A 23,817-nucleotide genomic window follows, 5' to 3' on the forward strand; every position below is an offset into this window, starting at 1 on the left:
TGGAAAACACCAAACTTATAAGAAGAAACCAACCTCCCACCCACAAAATAGAAGCTACATTTTGCCATATTTCCTTCCAGTTCTTTTTCCATTATGTCACTCTTAATGGATACGTAGAGCTTAAAGCTCATGTTCTAGATAATAAATTAATAAATCAGGGAATTGTATCTAACATAAAATTATGCACCTGATCTGTTTGTATCACCCAAACACACTATAGCTCCACCTCAGCACTCATTTCAATATAGACACTCATTGAAATTCTCATTTTGAAACAACTTTCTTTATAATTCCTTCCTCCCCTCATGGTAATGTTCAGTTTCTTCAAAGAAAGAGTGATATATTTCACTGTTTTGTATTTTATTAGGCTTCTAACCCACAATAGTAGTATCTCCCTAATTTGGTCAAATAGAAGAAAAAAGAACAAATTTAATGAACAAAAGAACAATTTTAATGAGCAAATTCTTAGTAAATTACAGGATGTTTTTTAATTAATAGCAGGTATAGTGCTTTTAATAACAAGAATTAGGTTAATGACCTGTTCCCTTGTTAAAGTCCTCAGGAAACTTTAACAGAAATATTAGTCATTAGCAGATCAACTGACTGTATATTCATGACATCTAAAGATTGCAGTTCCCTGAAAACACCTGTTCTCTAGAATTTAAGCATTCATCTTCCTAGGGTTGTAAGCAAGTTTATTTATGCTGTTACTTTTTTTATAGGTAGAGAAGAAAAGTTGCCCCTAGCTCCAGTAAAACTTGTCACTTGGAAAAATTCCAAATCCATGGTGTAAAAGTTGTGGTAACTAACTTTCCCAACCTCTGTTTCTAAAAAGCACTGGCACATTTATAACTCTTAACAATGTGTGTGCAGAGGGAACATACCTCAACATAATAAAGGTCATATATGTCAAACACACAGCAAACATCATACTCAATGGTGAAAATCTTAAAAGTTTTTCCTCTAATGTCAGGAACAAGACAAGGATGCCCATTCTCACCATTTTTATTCAAATAGGACTGGCAAGTCCTAGCCACAGACATCAGATAACAAAAAGAAATAAAAGGCATTCAAAATGGTAAGAAAGAAGTAAACTCACTATTTGCAGATGACATGACACTATATATAGAAAAACCCTGAAGACTCTTCCGAAAAACTATTGTAACTTACAAACAAATTCAGTAAAATTGTAAAACACAAAATAGAAATCTGTTGTGTTCCTATACAATAATAAACTATCAGAAAAGAAATTAAGAAAACAATCCCATTCACAATTACATCAGAGAATAAAAGACCTAGGAATAAATTTAACTAAGAAGGTGAAAGACCTGGTTGGTTAATGTAAGAAATTGAAGATGACACAAAGAAATGGAAAGATGTACCAAGCTCATGGACTGGAGAATTAACATTGTTAAAAGGTCCATTCCACCCAAAGCAATCTACAGATTCAGTGCAATCTCTATCAAAATACCAATAGCATTTTCCACAGAACTAGAGCAAATAATCCTAAAACTTCTATCTAACTACAAAAGACCCCAAATAGCCAAAACAATCTTGAGAAAAAAAGAACAAAGCTGGAGGTATCACACTCCCTGGTTTCAAACACAACTATAGTAATCAAAACTGTACAGTACTGGCACAAAAACAGATACAAAGATTAGTGGAACAGAACAGAGCATCCAGGAATAAACCCACACATATATGGACAACTAATCTACAACAATGGAGGCAAGAATATACAATGGGAAAATGACAGTCTCTTCGATAAATGATATTGAAAGCTGGGCAACTACATGCAAAAGAATGAAACTGGACCCCATTCTTATGCCATATACAAAAATAAACTCAAAATGGATTAAAGACCTTAATATAAAACCTGAAGCCATAAAAATCCTAGAAGAAAGCATAGGGAGTAAACTCTTGGACATAAGTGTTAGCAATATTTTTTCAGATCGACTGTCTCCTCAGGCAAGGGCAATAAAAGCAAAATTAAACAACTGGGACTACATCAAATTAAAAAGTTTTTGAATAGTAAAGGAAACCATCAACAAAATGAAAAGGCAACCTACTGAATGGAAGAAATTTGAAAATGGTATACCCAATAAGGGATTAATATCCAAAATGTATACAGAACTCATACAGCTCAACACCAAAAAATCAACCTGATTAAAAATGCACAGACCTGAACAGACATTTTTCCAAAGACATACAAATGACCAACAGACACATGAAAGAAAAGATGCTCATCACCACTAATCATCAGGGAATTGCAAATCACAACCACAGTGTGGTATCACCTCACACCTCTTATAACGGCTAGTGACAAAAAACAAGTACTGGCAAAGATGTAGAGGAAAAGGAGCCCTTGTGTACTACTGGTGGGAATGTAAATTGGTGCAGCCACTATGGAAAGCAGAATGGAGGTTTCTCAAAAATTAAAGAGAACTACCATGTAATCCAGCAATTCTATTTATCCAAAGAAAAAGAAAATACTAATTCAAAAAGATGTATGTGCTCTGTGTTCACTGCATTATTACAAAGGAATATTACAGAATAGATGAATCCATAAACACAGAAAATAGACTGGTGGTCATTGCCCAGGGTGAGAAAATGAATGCTACTGGGCACAGGTTTTGGGGGATGATGAAAATGTTCTAAAATTGATTGTGGTGATAGCTGTACAACTCTGTGAATATACTAAAAACCACTGAATTGTACACTTTAAATGGATGAATTATATATACACAAAACAGTTATAGAACTTTACCACCCCCAATTTCCACAAACGTATGATTTTCCTGATGAGATTCACAAAAACACTAAGAAATATACTTTGACCATAAAGAACATTTAATACAAGGCAATAAATAGACAAACTATGTCTGCTAAATCTTCTGGAACCATTAATAAGGCACTTTAAAACCAACGGTTCTCCAAAAATATTGCATAAAAAAAAAACATGAAGAACACTCATTCCTCTGGCAGAGGTCCAATAACTCCCTTCAACTGCAGGTTTTATCACAAGTGCCATGTACCCCCTTCAAACCCAAGTTCTTCAAACTCCCAAATATTAAACTCACCCAACCTATTGCCAATCACTGACCATCACTTCTCACAATATTCACAGCAGGGAGCAAAATACCAGAGCAGTCTACTAAGCTGAAGGCCACACTCCTATTATGGCTCTTACTATATCCAGAAGATAAATTCAATGAATGTGAAAAATAGAGAAGGAGGGGGTCAGAAATCCCTCAACAAAAACAAAAACTATTATTTACCCTATCCTCAGCACTTAATGCTCTCTTTGGCATTGTGTTGTCAGTCCTATGTTCCTCTATGAATGTTAAGCCATTTCTCAAGAGTCAATAGATAAGAGTCTAAACAAGGGCTAGAAATTCTTTTTTAAGTATTCTTTTCACAATACTCAAGAGGCATAGTTCTGTACTTAGGCTCAGCCTGTAAAAAGTATTCTGCAAATGTGGTTGCTTGAAAGAAAAATGGACATATGCACAAAAGATGTGTCTCTTTTCCCAGTACAGAGGTGTGATGAAAATATCATCAAATTAATTTATAGTTTACTTCAACTACATCCAAAATTGAAATTTGAAACACAGCTCAAAGTAACTACTGTATTTTTTGCTACTAAATTATCTCCCCATTTCCCTCTTTCCTTTGGCAACAGGGACACCCAGAGCAAATTCTATAATCTATCACTTGGGTACATATGTCTAAATTTTAAATTTACTTCTTTCATTTTCCTGATATACCCTATTTTCTCACTACATTTCATTACCACTTATAATTTTTTAATTCCATACCAACAACATTTTGAAACAAAACAAGTGAAGCTATATCATAAACCTCTGCCAGTTGCCATCTAGAAGGCACATACAATCACACACAGCATTAGAGAAGAGCATCTAATATTTTTTTACACTGAAACTGAAAAATAATTCTTAAAATTATAGTCAAAAAAGGCCTGCTGATGATCCTTTTGACCAAATACATAATGTAAGTCTGTAGAAGTACAGGTTTAAGAGATAGCAAAGTATGAAAGCACGGATCACTCAGCTTTAATGCAGGATGTTAACCGAACACCAATGGCCCCAAATGCTGAGGCATCTAAGCTATCTACCCACAAAGGTAAGAGATTCATGATATACCAGAAATCATTCATCAGGGACAACAGAAAAAGATCTTCCAGGAATGACAAGATGCCCAGCACAGGAGAATACTTGGGGCTCCTTCCCAGTTTAACATAGCATTTATTAATTAAAAGTATAAGGATAAGCTCACAGCTACTGGCAAGTAAAGAAGACAGACTTGTCAGGGTGGGTGTCAGGATACCACTAGAAGATGGCAACACCAAGAGAAAAAAAAGGGGGTACAAATGGAGTCAAAGAGAAGATCCAACCACTGATTTCTGCCTAACTATCTAGAACTATCTCCCACTGGCTATTAGTCTACGATGGATACTGATACAGTCTATTAACAAAAGACTACTAGTAGCATAGTGAGAAAGCTAAATCTCCTTTCTTCCAAAGCAGAGCTTCTGTCTATCTCTGCCACCTAAAATTCAGTACAGAGGCCCTAGTTCAACTGGTGGACCTTAAAAAATGTTGCCCTATTTCATCACCCACTTTATCACAACAATTTACAGAGAAAACAAATTTCACAATAAAAGAATAAAACAATCACATGTCAAAGACTTGACCTTGGGCTTTGCATGAAACCTTTTTATTCAGGGGGAAAAAAAAGAGGATCCTAAGTTATAAAAACTTCTGTTAAAATAAATATGCAAATTATTTTGTAGGCAACATTTTAAATTAATATTCTTCACTTAGGATAAGATGTGTTTTCTAGTATCTTGATCCATGTCCACTGTCTTACTTGCACTGGGTAAATTTTACAGGCCCCAAAATAACTTCATGGAACTTCTTTCCTTCACTCCCCTCAAAAGACCTCAATTTCACCCAAAAATGGGGGCACTGAGATTTCTAACTATACCAAATACAGTAATTTCATGCACTAAAACAAGTGATATTTAGTATGTTTATATTCTTAGGGTAAAAAAGACAAATAACTACAGAAAGACCATAAAGAGTTTGCATATGTTGCAACTTTTAAATAAACATACCAACAAACCTGAACACCTTTCCCTGCCTCAAAATATTTTATCATTTCTAAATTTCACCTAATTTTAAATATCTCAGTTTGCAAGATTTTTAAGTCCTGCATATTACCTCAACACATTTTAAACATTTATTTCAAGGGCCTTATGCTATTTATCTCAAGTTTTACACTTAGAAAATAAAACTTATTTTTAAAAATCAGCCATATATACATATATTTCAGCACAGATTATAGGGCTCACATTAAAAGGGCAGAAAACTCAGACGTTAAGAATTTATACATCAGGAAAATCTAACTTCAAAAGGTAAAAAAAAGTTTTGTAAGTGTAAAACAGTGATTGCTCATAAAAGGGGGTAATAATGATAGAAGTGTATGTAGTCCCTGGCACAGTAAGCAGTTCCCTTCCGTCCAACACTGCTGGCTGGTATCAGTCTGTAATATAATTTACTTCACCAGCTCATGGTGAAAGCATTAGGCCAATTTCATCTTAAATTTTGTTACAATATGCCAAAATGCCTTCTTAAAAAGGGGCTAAGGAAACAGGCCCACTGAACAGTTATAACGGCCAACTGATACAGCAGAATAAAAGAACAAATTATAAGAATAAAGTACAAAACTGAACAAATAAGTAAAACTAAATAAAAACAAACCGAAAAAAAAAAAAAGAACTTTAGCACTATTGTTCTTGTGGGAAAAACAGGACTCCTACAATTATAGCGGAAAAGTCAAGGTTATTTGTATTCATATCCTTATTATCAAGTTTCTAAAATCCAAGCAAAATTATCGCAAACAATTCTTTGACCTTGGAATGTGCTACTTTGTTGTAGTTGTTTGGTTTGGTACAGTTTACTTTTTAACACTAGAACTATTCCTATGGAGCATGGGAACTGGAATCACAAAGACTGAATTTCAAAACCAGGTTCTACCTGGTAACTAGCTTCAGTTTCTCATCTCTCAAAAAATGAATATTACCTCCCTCATACCACTGTTCTGAGGATTAAATACAGGAAATATACAGCCCAGTACCTAGAACTAAGTGCTCAATAAATGTTTCTGGCATCATCAGTTATTCTCCACCTCTTGCACTCCTACTTAATCAGACATCCCGTCCCTCCTCCAATCAGTAACAGAGGCTGATGAGGGCAGTGATTCTCCATCTAAAGAAATGCCTCCTCACTCTTCAATTACACTATATTCACCACTGCTGCTTGTCCAAGAGGCCTCTAGCTGTTGCCATGTGTTCCCCACCAGGACAGCTGAGCTCTAAGATCCACTGACTTGTCTGAGTGCACATCTCAAGAACTTGTGGTCTTCCCTCATTCAATCAACACAAAAAAATTTTCAGATACCTCCTAGGAAAGGGGCATGAAAAACACAATAGTCTCTGCCCTAGAACAGTTCAGTCTAGGAAGTGAGATCAACATCAAAAGCGAGTAAATCACAACACACTATAATGATTTCAGGGCACACAATTTGTGGGTGGCCCATATCTGCAATATAGCAACTACCCTGAGTTTCCCTAAAGCTGTTCATTATATCATGTATCTGGCATAACGGAATTGTGTTGTTATGAGTGCCAATTCCAAGTCAGGTCACTGGTTTCGGCCTCCTGGGTATGGAACAGGTTTTCCCATTTACCATTAACTTTGATTTGCTAAATGACTTGGAGAAAACTGCTCAGTAAGTCAGATGTGATTCCTTATGATAGGACTCAGCATAAGACAGAGCCCAGAGTAAGCCCTTCAATAAACACTTGTTGCCTTGGACAACACAACCAGGTTTTAGATCTTAGAGTACTGCCAAGGACTGATTCAGAGTTTGATTTGCTCACCTAGCAACAGCCAGGCTGAGCACCTTGATTCTCCCAGCTTTTACCCACCAGCCTATCATTAGAAAGCCAACACAAGATTTTAAACATCTGTAACACAGATTTCAAAAACCAATGTTTATGATTTTTAAACAATGCTTAGCACAATAAGGCAAAAATTATAGGCTCCTAGAGATACCATCCGAACCAAACACCTCCTACTACCTTGGTCTTTCTTTACATGTACAGCTGCCTACATCTCAGACTCAGCATGGACACTTCCACACTTGATCACCTTATCCCCAAACTCCTCCTGTATTCTTTTTCCTCTATTACTTCATTTTCCCAGGGCCCTAAGATTTCTAATTCAATCACCAACTGTGCATTTCTCAGTCCCATTCCCTCTTTTCCTTGGATTACTGACCAGGGCTGTTAGAACAGTTACCTAATTAGTCTTGGCCCTTACCACTCCAATCTCTTATGGCCAACTCAATCTTCCCAAAACACCACTAGATAAAAGCCACTCCATACACACACACACTGAAAAACCCTGCTGCCTACTGAATTAAACCTTAGCCTGGCATTCAAGGTCCTTATCTTTGTGACAACGTCCTTTTTCTCCAACTTAGAGGGCTAAAAGATTAGAGACTCACGCATTCAATAAATTTCTTCCAAAGCTCTATTATATGCCAAATTCCAGGGGACTGGGATATTGAGATGAGTAAGATTTTATCCCCACCTCCAAGACTCTAAACAGATAGGAAACAAACACAGTACAAGTAAATACAAGTCATTTTTACCACTAAGCACCAGAATAAGTAATAAGTATATAATAAAGATTAAAAAACTAAGTGCACAAGAAGCCCCCTACACCTCATTCTGCTTAGTATCTCACCTACACATAGTATCTGCTAATGAAGCAGTGCTGATATTGATGACTGCTCCAGTAAACCAAAGACCTATGATGAATGTGCTCAATAAATTTGTTAAATAAGAAGATAAATTTCACCTCGTTTCTATTATGGTAAAGAACTATGGTACATGGGCTGCCTCTCTTTTGGAAGAGTCAGGGAAGCACAAATGAGAATTCAGATTTGCAAGTGTACTTGTGCCTGATCTGTTTCTGAAGCAGAACAGAAGCACTAGAGGCCTAGTGAGAAATGTCAGTTGTTTTTGCTAGTTGGTACTCAGACACTGGCAATAAAAAATGAACCTCTGCTAATTCAACCTGTACCAATTTCAAAGAACAGCCTGATTAACATTCTAATCCTTTCATCACTATCAAGAAGTTAGGAAACACAGATCAGACTAAACTTTTTTCAGTAAAATATGCTGTGATTCCAGGCTATGATTTTGGATTAGTAAAAGCAAGCATGTTAAAATGAATCACATGAAGCCAAGTGCTTAGAACAAGAAGAAGAAGAAGAAGATGGTTAAAACCTAGAAGCCACAACCATTCCACTCTGACACAAAACATTAGATATTTATCAGTTCCAGTTCAAATAAATTTCACTTAAGCAGCTAATTTGTTATCAACTTCTTACTACTTTCAACTATAACATCCTAAAAACAAGTCACCCACACCCAACAGGAAAAGCTCTAAAATTGTATTCAGCTTATGAGCAGGCCAAACAGTTTTTTAAAAAATCATGTCGAGGAAAACAGTATTTTCTGTTGGGGAAAAAAAAAAAGTATACACAGAAAAGCAATGTGCACATTAATACAGTCTTAAGTTTTTTTTTTAAATGAACTGGTCATTTATTATTTAGCACCATAATGAAAAATGACCCAATCACTATATTAAAACAATCATCCTTTAAAACAAGTGACTATTTAGACCAAATCAACAATTTAGGTTTTTAAAGGCATTCATTGAAAGCAGATATCCTTAATGCATAGCGATTATGAGTTTCAAAGCTGAAATAGTAAACTTTTTTTTACCTGATGTTCTGCATGAATGTTATCCCCAGTAGGCCATCGATGTTTGCTATTATTATAGCCGCCTCCACCACTTCCTCCTCCCCCAAGCTGCTCACCATGCTGCCTCTGAAAGAAGTAGTCCACCATAGCGTCGTCCTGGGAACGGCCAGCAACTCCTATGGATCCTGGGACAGGGCTGGAGTGTGTCCCAGCTGCAAGAGCCTGATTTGCAGCTGGTTGTGGCTGCGCTTGGGACCCTGTTCCAGATGTCAAAACAACAGGCATGTTGGGATTAGCTGGTTCTTGAGGGTGATGTTTCAGGTGGGGGCTGAAAGAGTCCTGCCAAAGCACTGCTTTTCTCTTCAAGACACATGCAACGCTCATTCCACCAACACCTACGGGCAGACAGGTTACAAATGTTTAAAATTTTGCATTTTTTAAAACATAGCTTGACACACACGGAGATGAAAATGAGTCCCGTGTCTTTTGCAATACACCATCTACACCCAGTTTCAGAAAGCACCTACGTTTTATAATATATACACAACTTTCTAAACTGAAACCTCTATTTTAAGTTGCTGAGTGTGTGTGTGTAAATAAATGTAGTTCATGGCAGGCACTCTGACAAGGTATTTGAGATCAGGACTCAATAAGGCAACTTCAGGGAAACATACATTGTTATCAAAGGTAAAAGAATCAGACTTCAATCAATGGCTCCTCTTCCTATTGTGGCAAATATTTTTTAAGTGAACAAGAGCTTTATAAAACATAACTAAACAGCTGGAGTAGACATATGCCAATAAAACAAACAAAAATCTAAACCCCATATATAATTAAGTAGCAATGACTAAGATTGTCTGAAACTTCAAAGAACCCTTTAAAATGTCCAACATTCATAGAATGCTCTTTGAAGAAACAACAAGGCCCCCTTATCAGGAACAACAACAAAATGTTCTTAGCCTGAACCTTCTCCTCAGCTGCTTTTGATGGGGGGAAATTTTTTCAAGGAATTTACCAGTAATTTACAATTATGATTGTAATCACATCATTATTCCATTAGTACCTTGACTCCTATAAACAAAGCCAAACCAAATTCAAACACTTGACTAGTGAACAAAGTCTCACTGTAAAAAAAGATGCCTCAACACAGTAATTGTGGCAAATATACTGCAGACATTATCTAATCTTCCCTATTTTACAGATGAAAACACTACAGAAATGCTATTTGATGTGCCTGAGGCTATTCAGCTAGTATGTTGCAAAGGCGGGATTCAAAGTTACATCTATTTTGTACCCAAACAGTTTTTTGTATCAACCCTTGGTACTCCCTAGTAAATCAACACTTGTATCTACTACTCTTCTCTGGAAAGAGCAACAAAAAAATCTCCAAAATATTACTATGAAATGTAACTTTTTAAATGTTTCTTAAATCACAAACTACATTTGCATAAATAGAACCTGTGGGTGCTAAAAAAACTTTTTGCTACAAAGTAATGAATCAGTCACCCATTAGAAGACATCTGCCCATAGTCACTAGAGTCCAATTTCAGAATACAAATTCCTGATCTTAGCACTACTTTGACATTTCCAGAAGATTCAAAATTTGAGAAATCTATTAAATTATTTCTTTATAGAATAATAATTAAAGCTGATAAAGAAACATTGGCTTCTCACAATTCATGTTTTGAAGGCGGAAGTAGAAGACAATGGAATTTGGAATTTGTTCAAAGCCTAATTTGGAATGCCTAGTCTTTGTTAACAATTCCAATCCATCTGAACCTTACCAGGGTACTGGAGTAGTCTAGCTTTCTAGACTATAATTACTACTTTATGAATAGAATTGTGTTCATGCTTAAGTATCGAAAACAGAAAGCCACAGCTGTGTTTATCATAGGTCTTTGCAAAGTGCTAACCAGCCTAATGCCTTTCCAATTGATTTTCAAAAGAACCCACTGTCTCTATCTTTTCTATTGAGGGTGTTAAGTGACATAAAACATATTAGTTTTTACATGTGCAACATAATGATTCGATGTTTGTATACACTTCGAAATGATCACCACAGTAAGTCTAGTCTCTCATCATACCAAGACGTTTCTCTCTTATTACCAATAGTAGCCCAGTCCCATTTTCTCCTACAAGGGACTATTAATGGAACACTGTTCTAGAGCAAGCTAGGAATCACAAAACCCAAGTTTTACCATTAACTTAGCAACCTCTCTGAGCCTGTTTCCTCATCTAGAAAATAAAAGAAATCTTTCCTTTATGCCTCACAAGGTTATTCTTTTCCAATCAAAATAAAATAATAGATAAAAAATTTTTCATAAATGTAAAGCCACCATGCTGAGACCCCAGGAATTCAATTACCAACAGTTAAGGCAATGGAGCTCCACTCACCAAGATTCCTAAAATAACAAATGCAACTTTTCCTGAAATAAAAAATTTGCCCTAATACTTCTCTAACAAAGATTTCCATATGCAAAAGGTGTTTACCACTGAAACACACTGAACACAACTTCATTCTAACAAGGGATTGGGGGTGGGAGAATTCCTATAAAAAAGTTCAAACGAAACAACTGGCTTTTGTAAAGTTATCGGTATACCCTGAGACTTCCTGCTTGACCAAGTGAGGAGGGGCAGTTTCTCAAACAAGAGAAAACCTGGCAGAACAGACAGTTTGAAAGTGAGCAAATACCTAAGCAATTAACACGTGTCTTGTGTAGTTTTGTAGTATTTTGGCAACTACAGCACAAAAATAAAGAAATCACTTAAATATTAGAAAACATTTAAATTGTTAATGCCTTTACAGGATTCTCAGAACCCATTAAAGAGGTACTTGTATCTGAAATATGACCTTTTTTTTTAATAAATGGCACACTGTAAAAATAAGTATTTCAGGCAAAATAGAAGTGCTGATTCTAGTTACTCTTCCAAAGTTTTCCAACTGTATAATCAAGTTCTTTAATATCACTAGCAGGTTTTATTTCAAACAAAATACGGTTTAATCTATCTCCACAGTTTTTTTTTTTAATGCTTAGTGGATTAAAAGTGTTTATTTTTACCATACTGAAAAAAAATGTTGTGGCATAAATTTATTTTAGAACAGGTCATCAAACCCAAACTTAACTTCAAACCCAGCTTCAAAAAGCTGTGGCCTTGGTCAAATTGAAGGCAAAATACTAACGCGAAGTTCAGAATCCAATGAGTATTTCCCAAAGATCCATAGAAACAATCAACAGCCCCCAAGAGTGTTTTTAAAAAGGTAAAAGTAGCAATGGGTCAAAATGCTTATTTTGCTTACTAAAACTACATCGAGAGCCACATATCTTGGAGGAGGCTTTTGGAGCTTTCATGTGTTTTCATAAAGCAAACAAAAAGCTAAAGCTACAAACCTATTGTTTCAGAAGTAACCGGCATTAAAACAGAACCCCCCAAAGCCTCCTTCAACTCTCATTCAAGATCCCAAAAAGAGAAAGAAGTGAACGCATTGATGCCGACCACTAAAAACTGTGTTTTCTTAATTGGACAATGAAGAGTAACAATCCTTCAAGTTATGGGGAAGATAAAACCTTCCCTGATCGTGTTGAGTGTGCGCGCCCGCATGTGGGGTTTTTTTCCTCTGGGGGGAGGGTGCTTCCAGTCGGGGGGGCGGAAAAAGTTACAGGAGAGTATTCCTCACTTGAGGTGGGAGTGGTACAGACAAGTATAACAAATTACCTATGTTTACCAAGAACGTCCTTAAGGACTGAAACTAGTATTGTGGATCTGTTTTCCTACTACCGAGGGGTGAACCCCTCTTTTGAGTTAAGACAGACACGCACCAACACCCGGAGGATCAAAGAGGAAGAACCCACTAAAAACATAAGCTCTCACGGAAACAAAAGGCCACAAGTACCCAGGAGACTAAAAAGCGATCTGAAACTTCCTGATCGCCACTTCTCCACATTTAAGGTTCGCAAAGTTCCCCCATGGTGGGTCTCGCCTGTAGACAAGGACCACGGTTGCTTCTAAAGCGATTTTTTTGTTCCTCCTGCTTCAGCACTGCCACGGAAGCTCAAGAAGTCGAAGAAATCCAGGGTGGAAAAGAAATACACTTCGTGGCCACAGAGAAGACTCGGGGCTTTGCAAACCCATCAAAAAAGCAACCCGAAGAGCAACATCAATCTTCAGGGTCTCCAAAGGGACCGAACAGAAATGTAGAGGAACGTCTGTGCCCCCGGCCAGGGCCTAAACCCCAGGCATTTTCCTCGCTTCCACCCCGCTCCCCACCCCCTCCCGCCTTTGATAACAATAGGGGCCTTGCTGCTGACTCCAAAACATGTACTAGGAACAGCGAGTGAGAAGCCTCAACCAGGGCCCCGGGCGGCTTTTCCAAAGGCCTTCTCACCCCCACAGCCTCTCTCAAACACCAATACAAAGGGACAGTCTGTTGGCTGGGGGTCCAGAGCAGCGTTTGGGGCCGGTAAAGTGCGGATACTCACGGGCGGAGCGGTAGGATGAAGATGGATTTCAGCCCCCCGATCTTCTCTCTCCAACGCTCTCGCTCCCCCTTACCTTTCACTCCGACAACATGGCGGCCCACTGGGGATGGGGCTGGCGCGGTGCATCATGGGATAGGCTCTGGCCCCCGGCTCCGGCGGTGGCGGCGGCGGCATGTGAGGAGAAGGCTGGCGGCTCTGGAACAGGTTGCCTGGTTGCCATGCCAACCCAGGGCCTGTGTGAACTTGGGAAACTCGCAGGCAACACCGCCGCTGCGCGAGCGAGTGCCCGCCCGCTAGGCGAGCGCGCGCCGCCTCGGGCTGAAGGCCGGGTGCGGCGCGGTGTCCAGTCCTGCACCGCACCGAGGTGGGCAACGGGGTCGGAGCAGTGATGCTCGACCGAGTTGCCGAGGGACCCTTTGGACCCCCGCGCCCTCCCAGTTTCACCCCCAGACTGTAACAGCCTGCAGTGTTAATGGACGTTTACTTGCTTGGCGTGAAAGCTGCTGGGTTCAAACCCCTTTGCTGCAGTTGTCTGGCTCTGTGGCCTTATTTAATCTAACCCCCTCCACGGCCCCATTTGTAAATTGAAGAGGAAAATGAGAACGGCTCAGAATTGCCATGAGGATTAAGTGGAATAATATGGCATATTATTATTCCATTAAATAATGCAAAATGATTAGGACAGTGCCTGGGCCTTGTAAAGAGGGCCACTGCATAATTTGCGGATCTAGCACAAAATGAAAGTGCAGGGATCCCTGTTCAAAATAGTTAACGAATTCCAAGACAGCTATAGCAGAACAGTAATCCAAAACCAAAAACGTAAAGCCGATCCTGTTTGTAAGCACTCAGTCGGTGTTAACTGCTGTCATTCTGTCCAGTTTCGACAATGAATATAAATTTGATTAGTTATTTTTCAAATCAGTGGTATGTGATAAGATATAGTTATTCTATCTCAAACTAAACCAAGGATGGATTGAAACTTAGGCAAACCATAATACTATAAAAGACCAGAAGAGGATATAGGAGGTTGAAAAGCTTTATAATTGGAGGAGGGAAAATGTTTATAAATGAATCAAAATCAATAAATCATTTTAAAAATCGAAAGAAAGTTAAACTTCTGTACAGAAAGAAATGCCACCAACAAAGTAAAACAAATGAGAAAACAGCTTTAAAATATTGCAGATGCATGGGTAGACAAATGGATAATCTTCATAAGTATAGAACTAAACACAGAATGTATATAATTATTTTAAAAAGAGCAATCCAAAAGACACAGACATAAAACCACTAATGGCCAATAAACACATAAAGAGAACTGCCTGGGGTTGAGTTGCAGGGGCTTGAGGGAGGCAATGAGAAGGGCCTGTTAGAAGGTATGGGTTTGAGCATACTGAAAAGTTGGAAAATTAGAATGTAATGATGGTTGCACAACTCTGAAAATATTTTAAAAAGCACTGAACTGTGTGCTTTAAATGGGTGGAGCTTATGGTATGTGAAATATATTCAATAAAGGTGTAAAATAGTAGAAAAATAATAAATGAAATGCAACTTTGAAATGTCATATTTTCCTAATAAATACACTGGCAAATTTTAAATGATTATTAGTAACCTGTTTTGGCAAGTTTTGCGAGAAAACCAGTACTTGCTTGTTTAAATTGTGTATAACTTTTTTTAAAGAATGTTATTTTTATATAAAAAATAAGAGTGAAATTTTCATTTCTGAAAAACAAGACAAGATTTGAAAGTTAAAGGCTCTTAGCTCTGCTGCTTCCGGACTGTGTGACCTCGGGCCAGTCCCAGAGTCTCACCTCCACCATCTGCAAAATAAAGATATAGATATTCTTCTCACATGGTTTCAAAGGTTAAGTTAACTAACATACATAAACTGCCTGACACAGAATTAGCACGCAATAAATATAGCCTTTTTATTGTAGTTGCAGTCTTGTATTCCCTTCTGAATCCCCAGAGACAAACAGTACAGAGTACAATCATTGCTTGTTAAATGTTTGTTAAATGAATGAATTCAACAGCCCTTTAGAGTGTCAACTCTCAAATTCAACAACCCAAAAAGTAATACATTGTATTCAGAGATCTAGCTCTCAAGCCAGACCAGAAATCACTTACTTAACCTCTCTGAGCTTCCATGGAACATGAGGTTACTAGAAAAGCACTAAATGAAACAAAGCAGATAAAGCATTTAGCCCCATGGGACTAGTACACTGGAAAGTGTTGAGTAGCTATAATAGGAAAACGTCTAAGAGGAAGAAACATAACAGACATGAGAAAACTACAAAGTTTCCAGAATTTTACCAGGCTCTGTGCTCCATGATTTCATTCCAAGATCCATGATTAACTCCTCAGTTTTAAGCTTTAGCTTTTATTATTCAAGCACAGAAATGCTATTACTATTTTAGCCACAGCCATGTGGTACCATGCCACATTCAGGCCCCTCCCCAATCAAGGGCTGCAATCCCAACAGACTACTAGTCACCCACCTCTGGTTTCCCTGAAGGAATTGCTCTCAAAGGACCTGAGGCCCTGCCCAGCCCCCAAATAACACTTATCAGAGCATCACCTCCAACAAACTCATGGAACATGGAACGTCCTGTTATCAAATGCTTTCCTGTGTGCCACTGTGCTAAGACTTTTGTATTCATTCTTGCATTTAAAACCCCAAAACCCCATAGACAACGTTATTATTCCCATCTTAAAATGAGAAAACTGAGGCTTGGGGAAATGAAAGGACCAGATTAGCAACTATCCAAATGTGTTATCTAAGGCTGTTTTGTTTGCTGAGAGTTGTCTGGCCAGGAGGGTGTCAAATCTTCCCTAAAACTCAGGAATCTTCACAATTCATCTATTTAAACCCATATATAATAGATAATATAATCAATCTTCAGGAGTTTTTAAAAAACAAAAATCTAATGAAGCTGGCCTGGGTGAGGATTAGAGTGGATTTGAGGAAGAGTTTTAATCTAATCGATAGAAGCCTAATCTGCTCCATGGTAACCTAACCAGAGAACGACAGAGATTTCAAGGCAGAAACATTTAGTTGAGGCCACTCAAGAAATCCTTGCTTCAACAATTTCAAATGTTACCTCTTCATTTGGTGTGGTTCTTCTCAAAGTATGGTCTGAGGCTCACTGGTGACTCAGCCATCCTGGCCTTGCCCACATCTTAGAACAAATCCCTGAATGGACAAACACCTTTCAATGCCAGACATACATCCTTTCTTACAGCCAGCTACTATTGGCTAGTAAAGATTACTATCAGGTGGTATTCATAAACTGAATATGTAGCATGCTCAAGCAAAATACTCCCAATTTTCTGCAAAGATACTTTGTTGTCAGTGTTGGTCTGAGTTGCTTTTTCAACTGTGTTACACTTGTGTTTTTGTTATTTTGTAAAATTTCTCTTGGGTGGCACTTCCTCTCATTGTTTTGGTGTTTGGAGAATCGTTACACAGTGAGCATTTTCATTGTCATTTTGTTTCTTAGCAAACCTTGGTTACTATGGGCTTTTCCCATAAGAAGGTAGGAGTGAGGGACGGTTTCCAGAATTGGTGACTAGGCAATTCTGACCAACTCTTCTACCAAGGGAAACTAGTAAAACTGAAGAAAAAAAAATCTGAAAAAAATCTGAAAATCTCTCCTTGAAATCATTACAAAATTAACAAGTTAGGAAAGAATTTCTGACCTAGGACCTGGGAAATAAAAGAAATTGAGGAATATAAGCCCCACATTAAAGACTACATTTCTAGGTGGGGCATTTCCTGAGAGGTAGCTAAGAGACTAAGTGAGGCTTTTAACAGCTTTGGATAGACAGGGGAACAGAGATTGGAATCCAGAACCGCCTAAGAGACAGAGCATCTAGTAAACAACTCTTACTTTGCACTGGGAGCCCAAAGGACTCTACCCTAAAAGCAAAGGTGAATAGAGTAGACAAGCTTTTACAGAGGCCAGAACTCAGCTCCAAACAGTCTTAAACCCTGTAATTGTATTAAGGTGATCCTAGAGTGTCAGTATCTCCAGGTACTTGGCAAAAACAAAGTGAATCCTTCTTGGTTAAAGATAATCATTAACCTAGGCCTCAAATGACTCAGTACAAACACAATACTCAGTCCACAAACAAAAACAATCACACCTACCAGAAGACAATATAACATGAACAAAAAACAGTAGCAACAAAAAACGATTGAAAAGGAGCCAAAAGAAGCCAGCTATTGTAGACATCAAGTTGTTTACTGGAATTCAAGAAGATAAATAAAAGGTTGATAATTTTGGCAGGAAAGTGGGAAGTATATAAAACAACCAAGTGGAAAGACTGTAATTTGAAAATATTTAACAATAGAAATTAATAGCCCAATCAATGGACTAGGTTTAACAGCAGATTAAACACTGCTCAAGAGAGAATTGATAAACTTAGAGATGAGAAGAAAATATCCAGAATGAAGCATTATAAAGCAAAGGCTAAAAAACTACAAATCCTGTATACCTGAAAACTAAGTTACATTATTAAGTAACCATTGCATTAAAAAGTGTAAAGGAAAGTACTTAGAAATGAATAATAAGGAAAACCCTACATGTCAAAATTTGTGGGAAGAGCAAAAAAAGTATTTGGAGGGAAATATATCATTTTAAATGTATTTGTAATATATTTTTAGGAGATAAAATTGTTCAAAATAAATGGATCAAACACTTCAACTCAAGAAGTCAGAAAAAGTTGCAGAGCAAACCCAAAGGAAAAAGAAGGGAGAATCACATGGCTCCTCTAAGAGAAAGCGAAGGAAATACTAACACAGGACTGAAAACTGCAAAAGATTTGTGCACTTTACACTCTGTGGAGATGCCAGTGGTCAATTATATGATCTTGCAGAACTTTAAAAAAAATATTGAAACTCACCAGACAAAACTACCTCTTCACGGGCAGATATGTAGATAAATATTATTATTCATAAGTGACCCTGCTTGTGAGAGAGAAGATACATTGTCTGGAAAACATTACAATATTGTGAGGAAATCATGAAAACTGAAAAATTACCCAAATATTTGCCTTTTAAAATGAATATAATAACATATGGGAATGCCAATATTTAGAAATGCTTTAGGGAGCTATTTGCAAATATGCAGGCTTTCATGGTCTGTTAGGATGATGAAAAATAAAGTGGATTATTTCTCCATGTGATCACACATTTGGATGAGACATTTCTGAAACATTTAACCTCGTCGATGGTCTCACACTGCTTTCTCGTGGCCAATTTGGAAGGATATAACTGGTGTCCCCATCAATATGTGGCTACTGTTCTCCATGAGAGTCTCCAATACTGTTATTGTAATCATTGCAGGAATAAAGTTGCTACCATGGAGGTGGATGAAACTTTCAATTCTTTCTTTAATTTGACCCAGCATCCAGCATCATCTTACCTTGTACAATCCCTGACTACTTCTTACAGATAACTCTTGGGAAAATCTCACTTTGTATGCCAAATTATACCTGGCATGTGTGTGTATGTGTCATTTTTTTTTTTAAGGATAATAATCTACAGGTATTGTAACAAAATTGATCATGCCTGGGCGTTAAAAATTCATCATGGACCAAAACCTTCCATAATTATGAAAATCATTTAGCAAAATTTGAGGCTAAAATTCAATACATCACGACTGAGATAAATCATTTCCAGAGTCCATTTGCTAACCCTTTTCTTCTGTATTGTTTAAAAAGAAAGGGTAACACCATCTCTTTTGCGTTTATTTGTAAATTTTAGTTGTGTTATTAAACTTGCCAGGTTGAAAAGAAATTTGAAAATATGTTTAAGTGAACACAATTTAACTTCTACTTCTGTTTTATCTTACTGGAATGCATTTGTAATCTAACTGGTGAGGGAAAAGATTCCTCTTGCAGCTATGTTGTCAAAACATTTAAAAAGCAAGTTCCCTATTTAGGATGAAATGAAGTAATGTCTGGGATCTGATTCAAAATAATCTGGAGTGGGGGAAGTAGAAGAGGGTATAAATGAAACAAGATTGTACAGGAATTGAAAATTGTTGAAGTTGAGTGATGAATATATGGAGTTTTATTATACTACATTAAGAATAAAAGACCAACAGACCAGATTTGTAAAATCTTTTTCTTGTAGAAAATTTCAAATACATAAAATAAGTTTAAAAATTAAATTTAGTCTTGGCTATTCTTGGTCTTCTGTTCTTATACATTTCAGAATCAGATTATCAATCCAGTATTGTCAGATTTGTGTTGAAAATCTATTGAATTTGTAGGTCAATTTGTAGAGAATTGACTTTTTGTGATTTAAGTCTTCCTACTATAAATATGGAATAGTTCTTGCTCTTTTTTTTAGCTCTTCTTTAGTATCTTTAGTACAGTTTAAAATTTTTCTATGTAAAAATCTTACACCTCTTAAATTTATCCCTGAGCATGTCATAGTTTTGTTGCTATTTTAATGGTTTCTTTGTATAATTACATCATATTATTGTTGCTGGTATAGACTTGCAATTGACTTTTGTATATAGACCTTATAATCAGCTACCTTTCTATACTCTTTTATTACTCTAATAATTAATCTATAGACTGTTTTGTAGTTTTTAATGAAAATACTCATATCTGAGTATGACAATTTCACTTCTTCCTTTTGAATAGTTGAATAGTTATGCCATGAATTTCTTGTTATCTTACTGCACTGGCTAGCCCTCCATCACTTTGTTACATACAAATAGTGATAGTTGGCATGCATATCAGGTTTATGATTTTTTTAAATGTACATTTGGTATTTAATGAAATATCTACCTTCTCTAAAACTACATGGCATGTTTTGAATTTCCTTTGTAGAACTTTGTCTCTTTTATATTCTACCTATCGTTTATCTATCTATCTAATATTGTAAATTCCCCTAGACCTACCATGCAGTGTGAAACTTAGGTCTTTAGTAATGACTTGCATCTAACTACATAGTCCCCCAGCTGCATTCACATGACTCCCCCCTCTTGAACTTCCTCTTATTCTGAAGACCTGTACTCTGCTTTGCTTTGCTTTTGTTTTTAATGCACTTTTATTGCATGTATATCCATTTCCAGGAAGTTTTTTTTGTTTGTTTCTGTTGCTGTTGCTTTAGCTGTTTCTATCAGGTTTATGATTTTAAAGGGGATGTTTATAAAATTTCCACATTTAAGATAACATTTTTTGAACTTTTTTTGTAGGTGCTCTCTTTGGGTTACCATTGTTCTTCAAATTTATGTTGAATTTTGTCAAATAGTTTTCCTGCATTTATTGAAATATGTATTTTTTTCTCCTCAATCTGTTATGTAGTGAATAACCTCTATAGATATTCTAACATGTAGATATATTATTCCTGAGATAATCCCAACCTGGTCATTTTAAAAAGTAAAATAACCTTTTATTAATTATTGAGTATTATTCACTAATATTTTGTTTGAGAACTTTACACTCACACTCACAAGCGAAATGGGTCTTTAATATCCTTTCCCTATTCTTCTTTTATCTAAATTTGGTATCAATTTCAGTCGTTATATTTTCCAGGAAGTTATCCATTTCATACAAATTTGGAAATTTATTGGCATAAAGTTTATGATTGTTTTCTCTTACTATCTTTTAAATCTGTTTTCTCTATAGTTATATCCTCTTTTTATTTGTAATATTATTTATGTGGGCTTTTTCAATTAATCTTATTAAATCTTACCAGAGATGTGTCAATTCTGCTAGTTTAAAAAAAAAATTTTTTTTTCCCCTCTTTTCCAGCTGTAACAGTGGAGGGCGCAGCAGAGAAGAAAGACAAGGGTTCCTGCTGTGCCAGAAACCCTTAAGAAAGAGCGGAGGAATTTCATAGGGTAGAAGAACAAGCATCTGAGAAGTCTGCCCAAAAGAGGCTTTGAAAGGCAAGGAGGAAGCTCCTCTATGAAAAAGCTAAGCACTATCACAAGGAATATAGACGGATGTACAAAAGTGGCTAGAATGTCAAGAAAAGCTGGCAACGTCTTTGTACCAGCGACACCCGAATTGGCTAATGTATTCAGGATCAGGGATATCAGCGGTATGAGTTCAAAGGTCTGAAAGGCGGTGCAGATTCTTCATCTTCACCAGATCTTTGTTGAGCTCCGCAGGCTTCATTCAATTCACCTATGGGGGATTTTGGAACCAGATATAGCATGGGGATACCCGAACCTGAAATCAGTGAATGAACTGATCTATAAGCATGGCTATGGCAAAATCACCACTCTCTTGGTGAATATGGCATTGCATGCATGGAGAATCTGATTTATGAGATCTCTACCGCTGGAAAATGCTTCAGAGAAGCAACAACTTCCTGTGTCCCTTCAAATTATCTTCTTTGGTGGAATGAAGAAAAAGACCACTGATTTTGTAGAAGATGGAGGTGCTGACAACAGGGAAGACCAGATCAACAGACTTATTAGAAAAACTAATTTATTTTTGTAATCTGGTCAGTTAATAAACAGAGACTGATTTCAAATACAAAAAGAAAATTCTTTTTTGACTTTGTTTCTATTTCATTCATTTATACCCTTAATTATTTTGGCTATTATATCCTTAAGACTGTTTATTAGTTTATTCTGTCAGTTTTTTCTTTTACATCGAGTTCATTAATTTCCAGCTTTTCTTCTTTTCTAATATAGATATTTAAAGCCCTACATTTCCCTTGAGACTGTTTTCTCTGCATCCTACAAATGTTAAGTGTAGTATCTTTATAGTAATTTAGTTCTATGTATTTTTCAGTTTTCAGTGTAATTTCTTCTTTGACTCATGACTTATTTAAAGGTTTCTTTCTAAATTTCTAAACATACAAATATTTGTATTTATCTTTTTACTAGGAACTTCTAACAAGTGCTGTGACATGTTATGATACTTATTCTTTGATATCTTGAGTCTTGCTTTACAGTCAGTACCTAGTTAATTCATAGTTGCTAGGGGATGGAGAAAGAGGAGGTTGGGGAGTAACTGTGTTAATGCGCTCAGGATTTCTCTTTGGGTTGATAAAAATCTGGAATAAGATAGTGGTGATAGTTGTGTGACTTCGTGACTTACTAACACCCATTGAAATATGTATTTTAAAAGGGTGAATTTTTCAGTAGGTAAAATATGTCTCAAAAAAATTTTTTATGAATATATTATTGATATACACTCTTATGAAAGTTTCACATGAAAAAACAATGTGGTTACTACATTTACCTATATTATCAGGTCCCCACCCATACCCCAATGCAGTCACTGTCCATCAGTGCAGCAAGATGCCACTATGTCTCAATTTCTTCTTTAAGTTTAAGGTAATCTAATAAAGGAAAAAGTAAAAACTATTTTCACTGATAAATGGAAACACAAACACCTAAATAAAATGTATTACTAATCAAATCAGATTCAGAACCCTACAGTGTAGCCATTAAGAGTGTGAACTCTGGAGCCAGGCTGCTGGGGACATTACTTCCTGATTAACTTTGAGCAAATTGTCTAACCTCTCTGTGCCTCAGTCTCCCCATCTGAAAAATGGGCATAATAACAGTACCTACCTCATAGGGCTACTGTGAGGATTAAATGTAATCACATAATAAAGTAATTAGAACTGTGCTTGGCACATAATAAGTGTTTGATAAGTGTTGCCTATAATTATAATAAAAAATAATACATCCTTAGACAATAATATTGTATTATAATCATCAAACTTGCTATGAGACTAGAAGGTAATCATTCCAGCCACTAAAATATAATGATAATTATATCACATGATAAAGGGGCTACAATGGTAATCATATCACTATATAAATGTATCAGAGTAACATGTTGTACAACTTAAATTTACACAATGTTACCTGCCAAATATATTTAAATTAAAATTAAAAATAAATAATATATCTTGATCAAGTAGGATTAGCCCCACAGAAAAAAGCATGGCTTAATGTTTTTTAAACCTATCAGTATAATGTACATTAATGAATAATTAATAAGATTATCTCAATGGATGTTGGAAAAAAGGCAGTTTATAAAGTTCACCATTTTTAAACACAGAAAACTAAGAATAGAAGGAAACATCTTTACCTTGGTAAAGGTTTTATACCAAAAATCTACAGCAAATATTACACTCAACTGAGACATTTTAGCGTGTTCCTTTCAGTTTGGGTCAAGACCAGTATGCCCACTCACCACTACTGTTTACTGTGTTACTGGAGGTCTGACCAATGCTGTAAGGTAACAAAATGGACTTCAGAGGGGTGAGGATTCAAAGCAAAAAGATGAAATTATCACTGCTTGCATATGACAGAATCATCCATCTAGAAAAGCCAACAGAATTATCAGAAAAACTATTGATATCAACGTTGCTGAACCTACCAAAATCAATGGAATTTCTCTCTACCAGCGATAACCAACTAGAAAATATAACTTAAAAACATAAGAAACATGTCCAATAGCAACAAAAACCTTAAGTATTTAAGAACTAAC

At 36.5% G+C, this 23,817-nt stretch overlaps 1 protein-coding gene and 1 pseudogene across 15 annotated transcripts in view; one reads left to right on the top strand and one right to left on the bottom strand.

The window, feature by feature from the left end:
* The window catches only part of PUM1 (pumilio RNA binding family member 1), a 142,851-nt gene extending 129,302 nt beyond the window's left edge, over positions 1-13,549 (bottom strand). For 11 of the 15 annotated variants that reach the window (XM_057499921.1, XM_036885150.2, XM_036885149.2 and 8 more), the window contains exons 1-2: positions 13,339-13,464; positions 8,882-9,255 (exon numbers count right to left, since the gene is read on the bottom strand). In XM_057499921.1, coding sequence (XP_057355904.1) covers positions 8,882-9,244 — 363 coding nt within the window. In that variant the 5' untranslated portion in view covers positions 9,245-9,255; positions 13,339-13,464. Of the gene's footprint in view, positions 1-8,881; positions 9,256-13,338 lie in introns of all 15 variants that reach the window. The other 4 variants (XM_036885147.2, XM_036885146.2, XM_036885145.2 and 1 more) reach the window with 2 other exon arrangements.
* LOC118912344 (60S ribosomal protein L7-like) lies at positions 13,428-21,804 on the top strand (annotated as a pseudogene).
* The last annotated feature ends 2,013 nt before the right edge of the window (positions 21,805-23,817 follow it).

Source organism: Manis pentadactyla, chromosome 4 (genome assembly GCF_030020395.1).
Source record: "Manis pentadactyla isolate mManPen7 chromosome 4, mManPen7.hap1, whole genome shotgun sequence".
Lineage (NCBI taxonomy): Eukaryota > Metazoa > Chordata > Mammalia > Pholidota > Manidae > Manis > Manis pentadactyla.